This window comes from Phytophthora ramorum (genome assembly GCF_020800215.1).
Source record: "Phytophthora ramorum isolate Pr-102 chromosome Unknown Phyram_PR-102_s0001, whole genome shotgun sequence".
Taxonomy (NCBI): Eukaryota; Oomycota; class Peronosporomycetes; order Peronosporales; family Peronosporaceae; genus Phytophthora; species Phytophthora ramorum.
In genome coordinates, this window is record NW_027150647.1 from 4622669 (window position 1) to 4641753 (window position 19085).

The 19085-nt window shown below is 54.5% G+C and overlaps 2 protein-coding genes across 2 annotated transcripts; one reads left to right on the top strand and one right to left on the bottom strand.

Annotated features, from left to right (window-relative positions):
- Positions 1-5954: 5954 nt before the first annotated feature.
- On the top strand, positions 5955-13721 carry KRP23_1183 (uncharacterized protein; the record flags this gene model as incomplete). The annotated part of the gene is made up of 1 exon (XM_067882244.1): positions 5955-13721. The coding sequence occupies one exon, from the start codon at positions 5955-5957 to the stop codon at positions 13719-13721; it is 7767 nt and encodes a 2588-aa protein (XP_067751751.1).
- An 18-nt stretch (positions 13722-13739) lies between these two features.
- Positions 13740-15179, bottom strand: KRP23_1184 (putative alpha-1,3-mannosyltransferase MNN13; the record flags this gene model as incomplete). The annotated part of the gene is made up of 1 exon (XM_067882255.1): positions 13740-15179. The coding sequence occupies one exon, from the start codon at positions 15177-15179 to the stop codon at positions 13740-13742; it is 1440 nt and encodes a 479-aa protein (XP_067751752.1).
- Positions 15180-19085: the final 3906 nt, after the last annotated feature.

Below are 19085 nucleotides of genomic sequence, written 5' to 3' on the forward strand. Positions count from 1 at the left end.
CTTGTACTGGACGATCGCTTTTTGGTTGTCGTCGAACCATTTACGCGTCTTGGTGATCGTTACGAACGCCTCTTTGCCTCTGCCCGCCGCTGCCATTCTGAACGACGCCCCATCTTGGTGCTCACGCACGCATGTCGCGGCATATTTCCGTGCTTCCGGCAGCCCCTTGAAAGTCAACAATCCTTTAGTGTTCATGGAGGTCTTACCTCCTCTCAAAAATCCCTCCAGCCGCGAATTATCAGGAAACGTTGCGTTCGGCATTTTCCACGAGAATGGCGTGTCGAGCTCGTGAATCTCGTCCTCCAACCACTTCACACGCTTGGCAGCAAGCACCACCAGCGCTGCCACCTTCTCGTCCGTTTCTTCAAGGTCGTCAAAATATGGGGAAAAGGCTTCGATGGCTGGGCCTAATTCACTCGGATCCTTCTGATTGAAGTGATTCATCACGGCCTCAAAAGGTTGCTTGTCACCAGAGCGGATAGCATGCTTCCAGAGAATCCCAAACACCTTCGAGGAGCTCAAATCCTCGTGCCCTGCATTAGTCTCAAATTCCTTGGAGTCGGATGCAATCGCCCTTTCAACGGCCTTCTTCAGCAGAGCTTGCTGAGCAGCCCCATCGTCCAACCCATCGACTACTTGTAGCGTCATTTCCACGTCTGTTTCTCCACAATTGCCTTCGTCATCGTATTCGTGGGTTTCATTGCACAGGACGTCCAGCAGTTCTTCACCGATGTCATTCCAGTCGAACGTGCGAGTGATCTCGATGATACCAGGAATGAGCGTAGTGTTTTCGTACAGCTCGCCTAGCCGAGGGCAATAATTACTGAAGAACAACTTTGCCAATGCAGAATCACCAGCATCCACCAGAAGCTCGCAAAACGACCGACAAAATCTGACAGACGCTTTATCGTCACCTCTCCAAGATTTTTTTCCTGAGCCAAGCTTCGTACTTGCAATATCCAGACATGTGCGCAGCGCTGCAGCATTAACTGGTTTTTGTTCCAGGAGGGCCTCTACGGCATGCTCGACTGACATGACTTCCGCCGCTTTTTGTGCGTGATGAGCGGCAGGCCACGCAACAATCGCGTATGTCGAATATGTAGTGGTTTTTGTCGGTCCTTCGTTGCCGGTATATGCTTCTTCATGGCTGCTTTGGTGCGGTTCCCAGAGTTGCGTGAAGGTTTCTTGGCCAGGATTCAAAAAGTTGAGTTTGTCTCTCAGCTTGGCATCTCTGCTACGCCCTAGGTCTTTTCCAGTCGTGGAGTACCAGTGAATAGCTTGCTTGCGGTCTTCTTCTCGCCAATCGCATGAGATGGCGCTTGGAGGGCACGAGATAATCTTGTGGGACAGCTTGGCAATAAAGAACTTGAGTTTCTTCTCAGCGGGTACAACAGCATTTGCTTCCACAAGCGTGCGAAATCTCGCACTATCGACGCCTTTCAGTGCTCCAGCGCCCAAGCCCTGGATGCTCTTTTTGGTGTATTCGTGAAATAGCAGCAGTGCGAAAGACTCATCTCCAGCAGCCATGTTACTGATTTCATCAGCCAGGTCGTCGGCCATAGGAGAATTGGGGTTGCGCTTCAGGTGGCGCATCGTAGCTGGTAGACAAATGGCGTACACTAGAGCAAAGCGATATCCCTTTGTCACTTTCTCCAACGAGTGCTCTGCATCGGCATAATGCACAGCGTAGTGCGGTAGATATGGAGCTGAGCCATCCGCCTTGCCAAAATCGTGACGATATCGCGCCTTACCACCTCGGTACACGACCAAATCTCCTCCTTCATGGGTGCTCGGCGGCTGGATCACCAGCGTCGCAATCATACCGTCCTCCTTCTCGGTGTCCTGGTGCTTAAGGAAATGACCGCCTTCTCCATACACTAGCAACTTGTACAACGAGCACTGTAATGGGACGTTCTCGTAGCCTAGACGCTGCGCGATAGTCGTCACCAGTTTGTCCATACCAGATTCCCACTGCGTATTATTGATCTTCACTTGATCCGGAGCCAGCTGCCAGCTCTTGCGCACGTTTTCATCCATCTTGGTGTCGAGATTGTGTCCAAAGGGAGATTTTTCACACTTTACAATCACCTTTTCAGCTTGTTCGGAAGTTAGTGGTACGGAAATTGCGCCCACTTCCTCGACGAATAGTCCTGGTGCGACGGGCAACGTGTCCACCACTCCACCAAACGAGTATTCGCCTGCCTTTTGGTCGGCTGAGGCTAACATCTCGCTAATCTTGAGGCATGCTGCTCCTTTTGGGAGAAGCACTTCGTCGAAGTCGCCTTCGCCACCAAAAGGCCAAATGCCTTCTTCAAAATCCTCTTCCACCGATGCCATCTTGCCAAAGTAGTTGTGCCGAGAAAACTGGGTAAGTGTTGTATCTGGGACGGGCGGTGTCCATCAATCACCTTAAGATTGATTGAAATGGCTATCCGAAGAATCTAACTGAATCATCTTGGCCTCCGCGGTTTCTTCTGCAAGTTACAAGGCTTACTCGCACACAAAGCTTATTGCCAGGCTGGTGAAGTTCACACCATATTCAAAGCTCCGGATTTTGCAGCAATTTGACTTTACCCCGAGAATGTCAATTAATCTATTCAATGGAGGTCAGGATACTGGAAACGAAAACGAAACGAATGGAGGTCAGGATGCGTCTGTCACAACGCGCTGGAATGGCCAATACGTTTCTAGAAAAGCACGAGGAATATTGCGCTCGGCAACACCCAGGGTTATGGCAAGATAGTGCTATTTTCTGTGCACCTGGGCTCATCGTTAGCTAGTGATGCAACAGGTTTGGTCACCAAAGCAAAGCTCTTCATTATTATAGCACAAATACAGCTAAAAGCAAAACAAGCATTACTTATTGAGAACCTACTCGGGTCGCCAACACGTTCCCAATAGTGCGTTAGTCGAGACGAGATCGTCTAGCTTCACTACCGTCAGTATGCGAGCCTTCAGATCACGAAGCTCAGACTTGAACTGCATCAGCGCATTCTGTTGCTTCAAGAACCACTCGCGAGTTTTCGTAATTGTAATAGAAGCCCTGCCTCCAAATGTGATGGCTTCCATCTCAAACGAGCCGTTAACTTGTCCCTCTCGCATCCATTTTGCCGCATAATTTCGTGCTTCTTGAAGGCCATTGAACTTTTTCTCTTCTTGTAGCTGCATGGAAACCTCGGGCCCTCGCAGAAAAGCTTGCACCTTCTCCTCGTTCGGAAGCTTCATGTCAGGCATTCCCAAGTAAAAGGTTTATCCAGTTTTTCAATTTGCGTCTTTAGCCAGTCAATCCGATTGCTGACAATAGACGCCACAGCAAACTTTTCGTCCTTTTCGTCAGAATTGTCCACGTACTGGGTTATATATTGAATAGATGGACCCAGCAGACCTGGCTCAGCTGTTTTCAGTTTGTTTACCATAGCAAGGAACGGGGGGCTGGTACGACAACGGATAGTTGTCTTCCAGAGCAAGCCAATGTAATTAGAAGAGAGCAACGCCTTATATTTTATCTTCTCAGCATGTTCAACAGCCATTTTGACCAGTGAATCCAGTGCAGCTCCGGCATCAACGCCATCAGCAGCGCGCAGTGTCATCTCAATCGCGGCAAAATAGTCGACATCTTCACCTGTATCTACGTCTTCATCAGCAGTTTCTCTGCCACCGTGGCCGCCCAGTGTATACAAAACCGCCTCACCGATATCGCTCCAGTCGAACACGCGTACCAAATTTGTGATAGGTTGGACAAGTGCTCCATTACCGATCGTACTATCAACTTTATCACTCAATGTTTTGAGAAACATGGCCACCAATTTCGAACCACGAGTGTCCAGCAGCACTTCACACAACGTACGGCAAAACGTTAGCGAGTCAACCTCTTTGCGTTCCCGGGTTGATTTCGTGCTGTTTTCTGCTTCAAGTCTGGCACTCACGGCATCCAAAAACTTGAGAAGCGCTACTGCGTTATGCCGTTTTCCAGTACGATGTGCTTCAGCGGCGACTTCAAGAGGCATAAACGTCAACGTAATTTCTGGATGTTTTGTTGCTAACCAGGCAACAATGGCGAATCTTGAGTATGTCGTAACCGCAGAGGAGCTTTCGTTCCCCATGAATCCACCTTCTTTAGTGCAAGCTCCAAAAGGAATCCAGAGGTCTGAAACTGTTGCTTGCTCAGGATTAAGGAAATTGAGCTTGGTTGTTATTTTCTTTACTGGTCCAAGCTCTTCTCCCGTAGTGGAGAACCACGTGATCGACTCCTTATGGCCTTCCAGCTGGCGCTCAGAACCATCGTCATTCTACGTAATATCATGCGCCAGTTGTGCAATAAAAAACTGCAGCTTCTTCTCAACTGGAATCAATGCATTCGCCCCCTCCAGGGCGTGAAATCTTGCGCTGTCGACACCTTTCAACGCCCCAGAGCCCAGATCTCGGATACTTTTCTCTGTATACTCATGGTTAAACAGCAACGCGAACGAATCGTTCTCATCGTCCATGGTACCAATCGCCTTCGCCAAAGATTCACTCAGAGGCTTGTCAAGGCGTCTTTCCAAGTGGCGCATCGTTGCTGGTAGACAAATTGAATAAACCAGCACCAGACGATAACCCTTGGTCACTTTTTCCAGCGCATGCTCTGAATCTGCATAGTGCACTGCGTAGTGTGGAACATAGGCAGCCGTACCATCGGCTTTTCCAAAATCGTGGCGATACGTCACCTCTCCGTCTCGATAAACCACCAGATCACCGGCTTCGTGCGTGCTAGGCGGTTGAACCACCAACGTCGCGATCATTCCGTCCTCCTTCTCTGTGTCTTAATGTTTCACAAAATGGCCTCCTTCCCCGTACACCAGCAGCTTGTACAGAATGCACTGCAGTGGAACTCCCTCGTAGCCCAAACGTTCCACAACAATCTTGTTCAATTTCTCCATCCCAGGTTGCCACAGAGAATTCTGGAATTGGATCAAACTCGGTCGCACTAGCCAGCTCTTTCGGACGTTCTCGTCCATTTTGGTGTCATGGTTATGGCCAAAGGGAGACTTCTCGCACACAAGAGATCAATTTCGCAGCTTGCTCGGCTGAGAGTGGGGTGAGAATGGGCCCCACATCAGCCATGTACAGTCCGGGTGCAACAGATAACATGCTGGCAGGTCCTCCAAACGAAAATTCTCCTGCTTGTTTGTCTGCCTAAGCAAGTAGCTTACTTATCTCGACGCCGCTGTCACCTATCGGAATTGGCACGTCATTGTAGCTGCCTTCGTCACCAAAAGGCCACTCATGCTCCTCAAAGTCCGAGTCAGAAGCCATACCAGCCCAGTTTACTTGCTGCAAATTCAAAAATGGCGGGCAGCTTCGCCAGAAGACGGCGACGATGTCACCATCTATCAATCCGCACAAAATACTCCAACTGTCGCAGCATCTCCACAATTTCCAGGCTTCGCGGTCGGCGATGGCTAGTTATGTTGACCTTGCTCTTAATACCAACAAGTAAGGTTTCCTTACAGATGACTAATGTCATATTTTGGGAGTGAGCGGAAAAGATTTTTTTCTCCTATAAACAACCGATCGAGCTTGTTGAACCCCTCCATCCCGCCGCTTTTGTCGCTGCGTCTGGACTTGAATTCTTGGGTTACGTGCTCGACTACGAACTGACACCACAGCTTGATTTGCATCCAGAACATACACCGTGGAAGAATCGGTAGAAGAAACTTGCTTCGCTTGGTGTTCCATGGCGTCTCTATATAGCCCTGTGGCCGTGGCCTAATGGAGTCGTGGTGATGCAACGCGGGTGCACAATTGCTGACACACACCGAGTTCATTGCTGACAACCACGGACAGCAAAAGCCTTCACTTTCGATTCTGCCGTTCTTGTACCAGTGGAGCAGGACGAGACGTTGACATCCGAGATGTTGATACGCCGCGTTTGGTTGAAATGGCTGTTGATAACAGCGAGCGTTTGCATCAATATGCAGGCGACAGCCAACTACAAGAAGGATTTGTTGGTGCAAACCGGCGAGTATACCTCGAGTGATACCTCAAGAGCTGAGATGCAGTACGTCGTGGAGGGATCGGAGACTAGCGTATCAACCACAAGAACGGTGGCGGGAACTCGTGAATTATCAAGTTCAAGTCGCAAGGTGAAAGGTTCATCCTCTTCCAACAAGGAAGCGAGTGGCTCAAATAAAAATGCGGGAGCTAAGGACCAGCAGTCTACTGGCGAGGCTTCGTCATCGCTTGCGGCTCCACCGACCAGTGACAGCGAGGAACCCGTAGCAGCTTCAGAGACAGTAACTCCGACTACGAGTATACCAGCTGCGACCTCGCCGCCCAATACGCAGTTGGATCAAGAATCATCGGACCCATTTGCAACCACAAGCACTCCAGCGTCAAATGAGGTATTTGATAAAGAAAATTTGGCAATCAAGGAAGATCCTGCGACCACAACTGGACAAGCAGCAGCAACATCTAGCGCGTTATCTGACACCACAGAACCTGTTGCAGTTACTGACAAGGCTTCAAACTCAGCAACTGCGTTGACCAGTGAGTTAGAAGCGAGCTCCAGCGCTGGTTCAAAGAAGAGCAAATCAAAACTTGGCGATTCATCTACCCAAGAAATGTCCGTGGCTCCAAGCAGTGGCGCACTGAAACTCACACAACAGACTGTCAGTAATTCGGAGTTTAAAGATCACGACGCGCAAACAACCAAAACGCGGTCCGATGATGACGTGGAGCAGAGCAGCAAGGCCAACGTCGCCAGATTGGACAACAATAACCGAGCTCACGAGAATACATCAACTAATACGGAGCTTGACAGCACCACCATTGAGAAGCAGACAACATCGCCTCCAAACACACAAACCGACCAAAGCAACGATAGCAACCGCGAACAGGGCAATCAGGATATCACAAGCAATGGCGAGGGCAATGGCCACGCCGCAGACGGCGAGCCAGGCAACAAGACCAAGAGTGAGGCCGCGACCGACTCCGAGGCCAAGGGCGACACGAGTGCTGGCAAGTCGAACGGCGCTGGCAATGGCCAGGGCAATGGCCACGCCGCAGACGGCGAGCCAGGCAACAAGACCAAGAGTGAGGCCGCGACCGACTCCGAGGCCAAGGGCGATACGAGTGCTGGCAAGTCGAACGGCGCTGGCAATGGCCAGGGCAATGGCCACGCCGCAGACGGCGAGCCAGGCAACAAGACCAAGAGTGAGGCCGCGACCGACTCCGAGGCCAAGGGCGACACGAGTGCTGGCAAGTCGAACGGCGCTGGCAATGGCCAGGGCAATGGCCACGCCGCAGACGGCGAGCCAGGCAACAAGACCAAGAGTGAGGCCGCGACCGACTCCGAGGCCAAGGGCGACACGAGTGCTGGCAAGTCGAACGGCGCTGGCAATGGCCAGGGCAATGGCCACGCCGCAGACGGCGAGCCAGGCAACAAGACCAAGAGTGAGGCCGCGACCGACTCCGAGGCCAAGGGCGACACGAGTGCTGGCAAGTCGAACGGCGCTGGCAATGGCCAGGGCAATGGCCACGCCGCAGACGGCGAGCCAGGCAACAAGACCAAGAGTGAGGCCGCGACCGACTCCGAGGCCAAGGGCGACACGAGTGCTGGCAAGTCGAACGGCGCTGGCAATGGCCAGGGCAATGGCCACGCCGCAGACGGCGAGCCAGGCAACAAGACCAAGAGTGAGGCCGCGACCGACTCCGAGGCCAAGGGCGACACGAGTGCTGGCAAGTCGAACGGCGCTGGCAATGGCCAGGGCAATGGCCACGCCGCAGACGGCGAGCCAGGCAACAAGACCAAGAGTGAGGCCGCGACCGACTCCGAGGCCAAGGGCGACACGAGTGCTGGCAAGTCGAACGGCGCTGGCAATGGCCAGGGCAATGGCCACGCCGCAGACGGCGAGCCAGGCAACAAGACCAAGAGTGAGGCCGCGACCGACTCCGAGGCCAAGGGCGACACGAGTGCTGGCAAGTCGAACGGCGCTGGCAATGGCCAGGGCAATGGCCACGCCGCAGACGGCGAGCCAGGCAACAAGACCAAGAGTGAGGCCGCGACCGACTCCGAGGCCAAGGGCGACACGAGTGCTGGCAAGTCGAACGGCGCTGGCAATGGCCAGGGCAATGGCCACGCCGCAGACGGCGAGCCAGGCAACAAGACCAAGAGTGAGGCCGCGACCGACTCCGAGGCCAAGGGCGACACGAGTGCTGGCAAGTCGAACGGCGCTGGCAATGGCCAGGGCAATGGCCACGCCGCAGACGGCGAGCCAGGCAACAAGACCAAGAGTGAGGCCGCGACCGACTCCGAGGCCAAGGGCGATACGAGTGCTGGCAAGTCGAACGGCGCTGGCAATGGCCAGGGCAATGGCCACGCCGCAGACGGCGAGCCAGGCAACAAGACCAAGAGTGAGGCCGCGACCGACTCCGAGGCCAAGGGCGACACGAGTGCTGGCAAGTCGAACGGCGCTGGCAATGGCCAGGGCAATGGCCACGCCGCAGACGGCGAGCCAGGCAACAAGACCAAGAGTGAGGCCGCGACCGACTCCGAGGCCAAGGGCGACACGAGTGCTGGCAAGTCGAACGGCGCTGGCAATGGCCAGGGCAATGGCCACGCCGCAGACGGCGAGCCAGGCAACAAGACCAAGAGTGAGGCCGCGACCGACTCCGAGGCCAAGGGCGACACGAGTGCTGGCAAGTCGAACGGCGCTGGCAATGGCCAGGGCAATGGCCACGCCGCAGACGGCGAGCCAGGCAACAAGACCAAGAGTGAGGCCGCGACCGACTCCGAGGCCAAGGGCGACACGAGTGCTGGCAAGTCGAACGGCGCTGGCAATGGCCAGGGCAATGGCCACGCCGCAGACGGCGAGCCAGGCAACAAGACCAAGAGTGAGGCCGCGACCGACTCCGAGGCCAAGGGCGACACGAGTGCTGGCAAGTCGAACGGCGCTGGCAATGGCCAGGGCAATGGCCACGCCGCAGACGGCGAGCCAGGCAACAAGACCAAGAGTGAGGCCGCGACCGACTCCGAGGCCAAGGGCGACACGAGTGCTGGCAAGTCGAACGGCGCTGGCAATGGCCAGGGCAATGGCCACGCCGCAGACGGCGAGCCAGGCAACAAGACCAAGAGTGAGGCCGCGACCGACTCCGAGGCCAAGGGCGACACGAGTGCTGGCAAGTCGAACGGCGCTGGCAATGGCCAGGGCAATGGCCACGCCGCAGACGGCGAGCCAGGCAACAAGACCAAGAGTGAGGCCGCGACCGACTCCGAGGCCAAGGGCGACACGAGTGCTGGCAAGTCGAACGGCGCTGGCAATGGCCAGGGCAATGGCCACGCCGCAGACGGCGAGCCAGGCAACAAGACCAAGAGTGAGGCCGCGACCGACTCCGAGGCCAAGGGCGACACGAGTGCTGGCAAGTCGAACGGCGCTGGCAATGGCCAGGGCAATGGCCACGCCGCAGACGGCGAGCCAGGCAACAAGACCAAGAGTGAGGCCGCGACCGACTCCGAGGCCAAGGGCGACACGAGTGCTGGCAAGTCGAACGGCGCTGGCAATGGCCAGGGCAATGGCCACGCCGCAGACGGCGAGCCAGGCAACAAGACCAAGAGTGAGGCCGCGACCGACTCCGAGGCCAAGGGCGACACGAGTGCTGGCAAGTCGAACGGCGCTGGCAATGGCCAGGGCAATGGCCACGCCGCAGACGGCGAGCCAGGCAACAAGACCAAGAGTGAGGCCGCGACCGACTCCGAGGCCAAGGGCGACACGAGTGCTGGCAAGTCGAACGGCGCTGGCAATGGCCAGGGCAATGGCCACGCCGCAGACGGCGAGCCAGGCAACAAGACCAAGAGTGAGGCCGCGACCGACTCCGAGGCCAAGGGCGACACGAGTGCTGGCAAGTCGAACGGCGCTGGCAATGGCCAGGGCAATGGCCACGCCGCAGACGGCGAGCCAGGCAACAAGACCAAGAGTGAGGCCGCGACCGACTCCGAGGCCAAGGGCGACACGAGTGCTGGCAAGTCGAACGGCGCTGGCAATGGCCAGGGCAATGGCCACGCCGCAGACGGCGAGCCAGGCAACAAGACCAAGAGTGAGGCCGCGACCGACTCCGAGGCCAAGGGCGACACGAGTGCTGGCAAGTCGAACGGCGCTGGCAATGGCCAGGGCAATGGCCACGCCGCAGACGGCGAGCCAGGCAACAAGACCAAGAGTGAGGCCGCGACCGACTCCGAGGCCAAGGGCGACACGAGTGCTGGCAAGTCGAACGGCGCTGGCAATGGCCAGGGCAATGGCCACGCCGCAGACGGCGAGCCAGGCAACAAGACCAAGAGTGAGGCCGCGACCGACTCCGAGGCCAAGGGCGACACGAGTGCTGGCAAGTCGAACGGCGCTGGCAATGGCCAGGGCAATGGCCACGCCGCAGACGGCGAGCCAGGCAACAAGACCAAGAGTGAGGCCGCGACCGACTCCGAGGCCAAGGGCGACACGAGTGCTGGCAAGTCGAACGGCGCTGGCAATGGCCAGGGCAATGGCCACGCCGCAGACGGCGAGCCAGGCAACAAGACCAAGAGTGAGGCCGCGACCGACTCCGAGGCCAAGGGCGACACGAGTGCTGGCAAGTCGAACGGCGCTGGCAATGGCCAGGGCAATGGCCACGCCGCAGACGGCGAGCCAGGCAACAAGACCAAGAGTGAGGCCGCGACCGACTCCGAGGCCAAGGGCGATACGAGTGCTGGCAAGTCGAACGGCGCTGGCAATGGCCAGGGCAATGGCCACGCCGCAGACGGCGAGCCAGGCAACAAGACCAAGAGTGAGGCCGCGACCGACTCCGAGGCCAAGGGCGACACGAGTGCTGGCAAGTCGAACGGCGCTGGCAATGGCCAGGGCAATGGCCACGCCGCAGACGGCGAGCCAGGCAACAAGACCAAGAGTGAGGCCGCGACCGACTCCGAGGCCAAGGGCGACACGAGTGCTGGCAAGTCGAACGGCGCTGGCAATGGCCAGGGCAATGGCCACGCCGCAGACGGCGAGCCAGGCAACAAGACCAAGAGTGAGGCCGCGACCGACTCCGAGGCCAAGGGCGACACGAGTGCTGGCAAGTCGAACGGCGCTGGCAATGGCCAGGGCAATGGCCACGCCGCAGACGGCGAGCCAGGCAACAAGACCAAGAGTGAGGCCGCGACCGACTCCGAGGCCAAGGGCGACACGAGTGCTGGCAAGTCGAACGGCGCTGGCAATGGCCAGGGCAATGGCCACGCCGCAGACGGCGAGCCAGGCAACAAGACCAAGAGTGAGGCCGCGACCGACTCCGAGGCCAAGGGCGACACGAGTGCTGGCAAGTCGAACGGCGCTGGCAATGGCCAGGGCAATGGCCACGCCGCAGACGGCGAGCCAGGCAACAAGACCAAGAGTGAGGCCGCGACCGACTCCGAGGCCAAGGGCGACACGAGTGCTGGCAAGTCGAACGGCGCTGGCAATGGCCAGGGCAATGGCCACGCCGCAGACGGCGAGCCAGGCAACAAGACCAAGAGTGAGGCCGCGACCGACTCCGAGGCCAAGGGCGACACGAGTGCTGGCAAGTCGAACGGCGCTGGCAATGGCCAGGGCAATGGCCACGCCGCAGACGGCGAGCCAGGCAACAAGACCAAGAGTGAGGCCGCGACCGACTCCGAGGCCAAGGGCGACACGAGTGCTGGCAAGTCGAACGGCGCTGGCAATGGCCAGGGCAATGGCCACGCCGCAGACGGCGAGCCAGGCAACAAGACCAAGAGTGAGGCCGCGACCGACTCCGAGGCCAAGGGCGACACGAGTGCTGGCAAGTCGAACGGCGCTGGCAATGGCCAGGGCAATGGCCACGCCGCAGACGGCGAGCCAGGCAACAAGACCAAGAGTGAGGCCGCGACCGACTCCGAGGCCAAGGGCGACACGAGTGCTGGCAAGTCGAACGGCGCTGCAAGTGCCAGCTCTGAAAAAAATGTGCACCTGCTTCGAGGTGCTTTTATGACAACCGAAACTTCAACTCCCGCCGATTTATCTCCAGTGTTAAGGTTTCCCGAGGCTGGATCAAAATCGACATCGCATGTGCCCTATTCAGTACCAACTGACTCCCAGCGCGACGTAAACGAAGATGGCTTCACCAGCAGCAAGAAGCCGTTTGTAAGTGAAATACTTGACTTGGATACCAGCAATATTTCTCCGGGTAACCGGGCTGTTGCTTCTTCAGCTTCTTCCAAGCAAACTTCTGACATCGACTCGGCCAACAACGACGTTAGTGGCAATGAAAACCAAATTCAGAAAGCCAAAACTGAAGCTTTTGCTATTCAGACTATGGATGCAGCGACGCAAGATGCAAGACAATACGTCCGTGGGGATCCGATGGTCGGTGATATTGAGGGAGGAGGTAGCAGCATTTTTGAGGAAGGTGGTGGTGGAAGCTCGCCACTTGTAATCGGGGGTCGGAAGCGCGGGTGGCAAACACAAGCCAAGTCTGGATTATACGCTGCGAGCTCGAGCTTTCACAACGCCTTGCGCTTTGCTGTGTGCGCAACAGCCCTCGTTTCAGTGATTTTGATGACGGTATTCCACTTTGAGGTTCTCAATGACGGCCTCAGTCGGTATTTTCCTCGTGAATCACTCTGGACTCCGAATGCCTGGGAGTTTGTGCTGTACACACAGTACATTCAACAAGTTGCCGGCATTTCAGCGCTGACACTTCTCAAAACGCCCTACTTTCTGTGGGACTTCACTGATCTTTTCGCGTGGACTAATTTCCTCGTATATCGTGTACAAGATGCTTCTTCGTCAGGATCAGGACGCCGTCTGACGACAATTATCCTAGGGGGCCTTGTGGGGTATGGTGACCGAATCGGTACGAGCGAAATGGATTTAATGTACCAGACATGTACTGGATTCGTGTGTGTGCTTGGCTTCTTCCTCGGAATTGTACTTGGGGCAAGACTGTTCAACAAGTGGCGTCAGCGCGAGGGGGGCCCGGGAAACAGCGGTGTAGTCTGGCGCTGTCTGGGCTTAGTTGCTCTGGTATGGTTCTTCTGTCTTCTCCCGCTGACAATGACGGTGTCGTTCGAGGTGTCGATGGAATTTAAGGCGCAAGATCTAGAGCTGTGGCGACTTTCGATTGCTTTTGCAGTGGTCGTGCTGGGCATTTTCGGTGTCATTGTTGTAGCAGCTCGAACTATTCTGCACAGCTCGGAGCACGACTTGCAAAAACTTCGCGCGCGCGCGGTTTGGGGGGCGTTCTACTCGAATTGCACCTACGGCGGCCGACTCTTTTTTCTGTTGACGGTTGCGCAACAAATATGCATGGGTCTGTGCATAGGCATCTTGGACGACAGCATGATGATACTTGTACTGCTTGTTGTTCTTCACGTCGTGTTTCTTGTATCGATCTTTGTGGCGAAGCCATTTTCAGTTGAGTCGGAGCATGTTAAACGCGCCACTGTCATGGTCACCACAGTCAAGCTCGCCAACTTAGCGTTGGCTTTCGCATTCCTACCATCCTCGACATTATCCGTGGCTGGTCTCTTCCGTATCGCCAACATATTCATTGCCGTCAACGCACTTGTGATTATTATTTGGTGTTTTCGCCATCTCGTGATTTTTGTCAAGCTTGCTGTTGCGTCAGCAAAACAAGACGTTGAAAGCAGAGACACAGAGGTGGCGATAGATTCATCGCCTTCAATTTCGGTGAGGTACGAGTCGGTCTCGAAGCTTCAATGAGTAGATCAGTCTTAACTTTTAGACATTAGGAATGACGACTTGTCGATATTGTTCCCTCATTTCGTGCATCAACCCGTCAACCAAACCATCAGCTGCACGATCTAAAGTTTTTCTAGTGTCGGGGTCGCCCGCACTCCCGTGGGTTAACCGTTCCCACTCCACAGTAAGTTTGTGTAGTTGCTGACGCCCTGCCAAGTGGTTTGCTTCTGCCGGAGAGAAAATCGCTCCGGTAATACCAAACGGACACTCCATTCTGCGCTCACCGAATGGTCCCGGGTACACGTTTGCCATGCGGGCCTTCATGTAGTACACAGGCTCCACCTCCGGCTTGAAATGCAAAACGCGATCACTGTTCAGGTAAAACAGAGGCACGTCGTCTTCGCTGGCCTGTCTGATTGGGAAGACCTGAGCCATGTCGCCGCAAAGCGTCGAGTTATGGTCACCATAATCTCGGTACTCTGTGCCCACGGCCCCGATTGCATGATCCGAGAAGGCATATTGCGTCTCCGCCAACTCGGACGCGTAGAAATACAATTCCTTGTCTCCGTAAGACGGAGGTGATCCAACATCGCTGAGTGCTTTAAACGAGGCTAGGATTGCAGTCGCTCGCTGCTGCTTCTTCTTGTTCCAGAACATGAGGGAGGAGTCCACCTGATGCCCTGTACGGAGATTCCACGAATGGCTGTTTAGCAAGAAATCACTGGGTTCGAACTTGAGCTTCACCGGTGCAGGGTTTGGCAGCGTAGCCTTTGGACGCTCGAGAGTGGGGATAGATCGAAAAGGAGCAGGGTCAAACCTCGACATGTACCGATGCTGGTAAGAAACGCTAGGATCGCCGCCAACGCGCTCTGCCATGAAGTAGATTTCGTGCGCAATGCGGTCGTTCATAAGCAACGTGCCAGTTTCCTTGTACTTCTCGGACCCCCAGAGCAAAGTTGGGCTCACGAAGAACGCGGTATCAGCGTCGACCATCATGATCTCCTCGAACTTGGAAAAGACGACAGCAATCACCTTGATGTCGAAAGACCGGAACTTGGAGTGACATGCCTCGATATCTTCACAAAATACTTTTGTGGACAAATTTCCCTGGACTGTCGTCGCAGCAGCCAGTTCACACACGTCGTAGAATCTGATAGATCCAAGAGCAGTTTTCTGCAAAAAGAGCTCCTGTGATTCAATTTTGACGTCTCCGCAATGCGGCAACTCGACAGGTGCGTCGACGCCCATAGTCCGTAGTTCCAGAATCAAGGACACGGCAAGGTTCACAATTGGCTCGTACACTGGAATCACGATACCCCGAGGCAACGACGTGTTCTGCGCGACGTCGTGGAGGGTCTGGACCAGTTGCAGCTTCTTGGTGTTTGGCTGGGGGTCACCGCTCACCATCCGCGCGATACTGCGGAACCCGTGCGTGGGCGATGGTAGAGCGTCCCACGCAAGTCTCGAGTCGAGGTACATGGCGATGAAACCAAGCGAGAGCAGCAGCAACAGCGAAAAGACACGGGGCGTGCAGCGCCTCATTGTGGAGATCATCATCATCCACCACGAGGGGGTTTCAACCGTCCGATTTTGGCAAAGCACTGTCCAAGTGATTTGTACCGGTGCATGGTCTGGAGACCCAATTTTGTTGGTTACACTATCCAATAATTCTAGTATCAATCACAAGACTTTCTGAACAGCGGATGTAAGAGTGCCGATACAAACTTAAAAGCCGGGGAGTGCAATTTTAGCACTTACCTAGTGCGAGCAACAACAAAATACTTGGCTCGCCAGCAAACACGAGACTCGATCATTTCAGCTCTGCGGTACCTCGCTACCCAGACGATATCGTTTCTTGTCACTACCGTCAGTGTTTTCAAAGCGATCCATCAAACGGTGAAGCGCCATCTTGTACTGCACCAGCTCATTCTGCTGCTTCACAAACCGATCGCGTGTTTTCGTGATCGACACGAAAGCGACGCCATTCTCCTTGCCCGCGTTCGCTTCAAACGAACAGTTGTGCTGCTTCTCATGCATCCATTTAGTCACGCAACTCTGTGCATCTCGGCGTGTCTTACAGTCAACCAGTCCAGTTGTTATCATGGAGAGTGCAGAGCTTCGTAGAAATGCCTGCACCTCTTCATTGGCTTTGAAGAGTGCGTCCGGCATCTCCCACGAGAATTTCTTGTCCATCTGCTCAATGTTCATCTTGAGCCACTCGATTCGTTTGGTAGCAAGGAGGAGAAGCACAACCAATTTGTCCTTGCTTGGGTCACTGTCTAAAAACTGCGATAAAATATTGGATAGATGGCCCAAGTAGACTCGGATCGGCTTCCTTCTGATCATTCACCAACTCGTCAAAGTTGCTCTCATCTCCAGAGCAATTAACCCATTTCCAAAGCAATCCGATGTACTTAAAAGTGAACGACTCTTGTGCCAAAGCTTCTTTCACAACCATTTGAATCAGTGCCTACTGAGCAGCTCCGGAGTCGAGACCCTCAACTATTCGCAGAGAAAGCTCAATCGCAGAGTAACCATCTTGAATATGTGTCAGTCCTTACAAGAGCATTAAACTGGAGTGCGTACAAGATACTAGTTTCTGGGAAAGGAAGCACCAGGACTCTGAAAAATAAGATGGTCGCAACATTGGTCGTTCAACTGCTAAAGTTCACACGAAAGAGGTGATTTGGTCATTTATCGAGGCGGCACCGCCCTGATTTGGGTAAAACTGATGGTACGGCTGGGTATTTCCCGCATTATGCGGATGTTGAGTACGCTGTGGAGAAAGTGACGAAAGGTTATCGCCTCGTACTTGTCAGAAACGATGCGTCACTTGACAAGATAATCAGAGTCAAGGAAGTTAAGGAGGCGAAGGCCTTCGGATACTCACCGGATGAACGCAAGGGATTCTTCAAGAATGGTGCTTATCACACCTACCAATTCATCTCTCAGTCTCGAATTCAACTGGTGTAATGAAAATGGCACCAGGTGCACTGCTCGTCCCCTACTCCATCGCAATATCTTCCTCTTCTTCACGGGGACGCTTCTTGCCTGTCGAACTTGCAGAGTCCTTGCCTGCAGGGTCCTTGAAGCGCTTCACAAGCAGCTTTTCCTTCTCGCCTATAAACTTCTCAACGCGATTTTGCTGCGCTTCGTAATGGCGACGTGTCTTCGCGATGGTAACGAACGCTTCTCGGCCAGTCCCTTCAGCTGTTAACTCGAACGACGCCTTCGTTTGTTTGTGGCGCGTCCACCGTTGCGCATGCCTTTGATTCCTGAAGTAAACCAGTCCCCTTGTGGTCATTGTACTTTCAGGACCTCGGAGGAAGGCTTGAACTCGAGCATTATCGATAAACGAAGCATCTGGCATTTCCCACGTAAAGGGTTTGTCCAATTTATCAAGTTTCTTGTTCAGCCATTCCATCCGCAGCTCTGCGAGAGACGCTATGATTGTAAACTTCTTGTCTTGCGTGTCCAACGCATCCGTATACTCCGAGGCCGCGTTGATAACACGATCCAAATTATTAGGTTTAATCTTCTTGAAATGGCCCACCACCATTTCAAGAACGGTGACATCCTCACTGCGAACAGCGCACTTCCAGAGTAGCTTCCGGGATTCACACTCCACGAGCTTTTCTGGGGCAATACTTGAGGCTTTTTCAACCACCCTACGTAACAGCGCCGTTTGCGCCTCGCCATATCAATCACTCGTAGAGTCAGCTTCATCTCTTCATCTGCCCCCCATCTGTACCTGCTATAGTCGTCGTTTGATGAACTTGAAGTAGTAAGATTTAACGCTTTTAAGACAGCATCTTTCACGTCAGCCCACTTGAACGTATTCAGAATCAAGCAAAATCCATTGGTAAACTGGTTCATGTTTTTCACACCACCGAAAAAGTTTTCGAGCAAGAAGTCGACAAGAGTAGCATCACCAGCCTTCACTATCAGCTCAATCATCGTCTGGCAGAAGGGTAGCGTATCTGGCTGTGAATCGTCGTTGTAACTGCGGCGACCTCGAGACGCTCGACTTTCTTCTTTCTCGGATGGTTTTTCACTAGCTCTCTCCATGAATTTCCGCAAAGTCCCTGCATCCACAGACTTTTGCGTTTGGAGAGCAGCAGCCGCAGCATCGATGTTAACGAAATTAAACGTGTAATCGAGGTTTTTCGTGGCAGGCCAGGCAAACACTGCATATCGATAAGCCGTTGCCCCCCTCATTTTATCTCCCGAGGAACCATCGTAGAGGCTTGTATCGTGCGCCTTCCACAACTCGGATAGTGTTCGCCTACCGGGGTTCAAAAGTGTTGGCGTAAAGATAGTATCCGTGTCGCCCCCATCAACGAAGTTGCAATACATTGTTTTCCTCCTATCGCCATACATCGTTCCGTCAATTGAGTACCAGGTGACACAATCTGTTCGGTCGAACTCCTGCCAGAAAGCATTTTCTGCAGTCCAGCGGGGATCTCTGTGTGCACCTAAGCGACCGTCGTAATGCTGGACTTTGCGGGCAAGCTGCGCGATGTAAAACACCATCGCCTTGTCTTCTGGGACCAAACTGTTGGCTTCAAGCAGCGCTCTGTACCTGGTGTTGTCCATTTCACTAAGTGCCCCAGCACCTTTGCTTAAAATTGTTATCTCCGAGTATTCACTCTCCAGCAACAACCCGAAACACTCGTCCTCTGGCTCCACTTCCTTCAGCACCTCGGCCAGCTCATCACTCAGTGGTATATCTCCCTTGACACCCTCCAAATATTTCATCTCCACCGGCAGCGAAAGCGCGTACGTCAACATCAACTGGAACCCACTTGTCACTTCTACTCTGGCACATGGGGCATCAGCAAAGTACGCCGCGTAGTGTGGCAAATAAGCTGCAACTCCCTTCTGCACACCGAAATCATGTCGAAACTCCACATCGCGTCCCCGATAGACAACCAAATCTCCTCCCGAATGCTCTGACGGCAATTGCACCACTAACGTGGCCACGACCCCGTCCTCTTTGGTCTTCTGCTGCTTGCGCATTTTAGCTCCTGGTCCATGAACCACCAGGCTCTTCATCTCACAAGTAAGTTTCATCCTCTTGAAGCCGAGTCGGTCCCCCACCAACTGCGTCAATTTCTGCATCCCAGATTCCCATTCCGGATTTTTCATCTTCACTTGGTCCGGCGATAGTGTCCACGTATTGTTGGAATTTCCATCTATGTCAATGTCATCTTGTGTTTTCTTCGTGACATTTGCCTCACAAACTGACAAAATCTGGTATTTTCTCTCCTCGGTCAAAGGCACAGGAACACACCCGTCGATTCCTCCAATGAAAAGTCCGGGAATGGATGGAAGCACGTCGGCTTGGCCTCCGACCGAGAACTCACCCGCATCCACCTCCGCCCT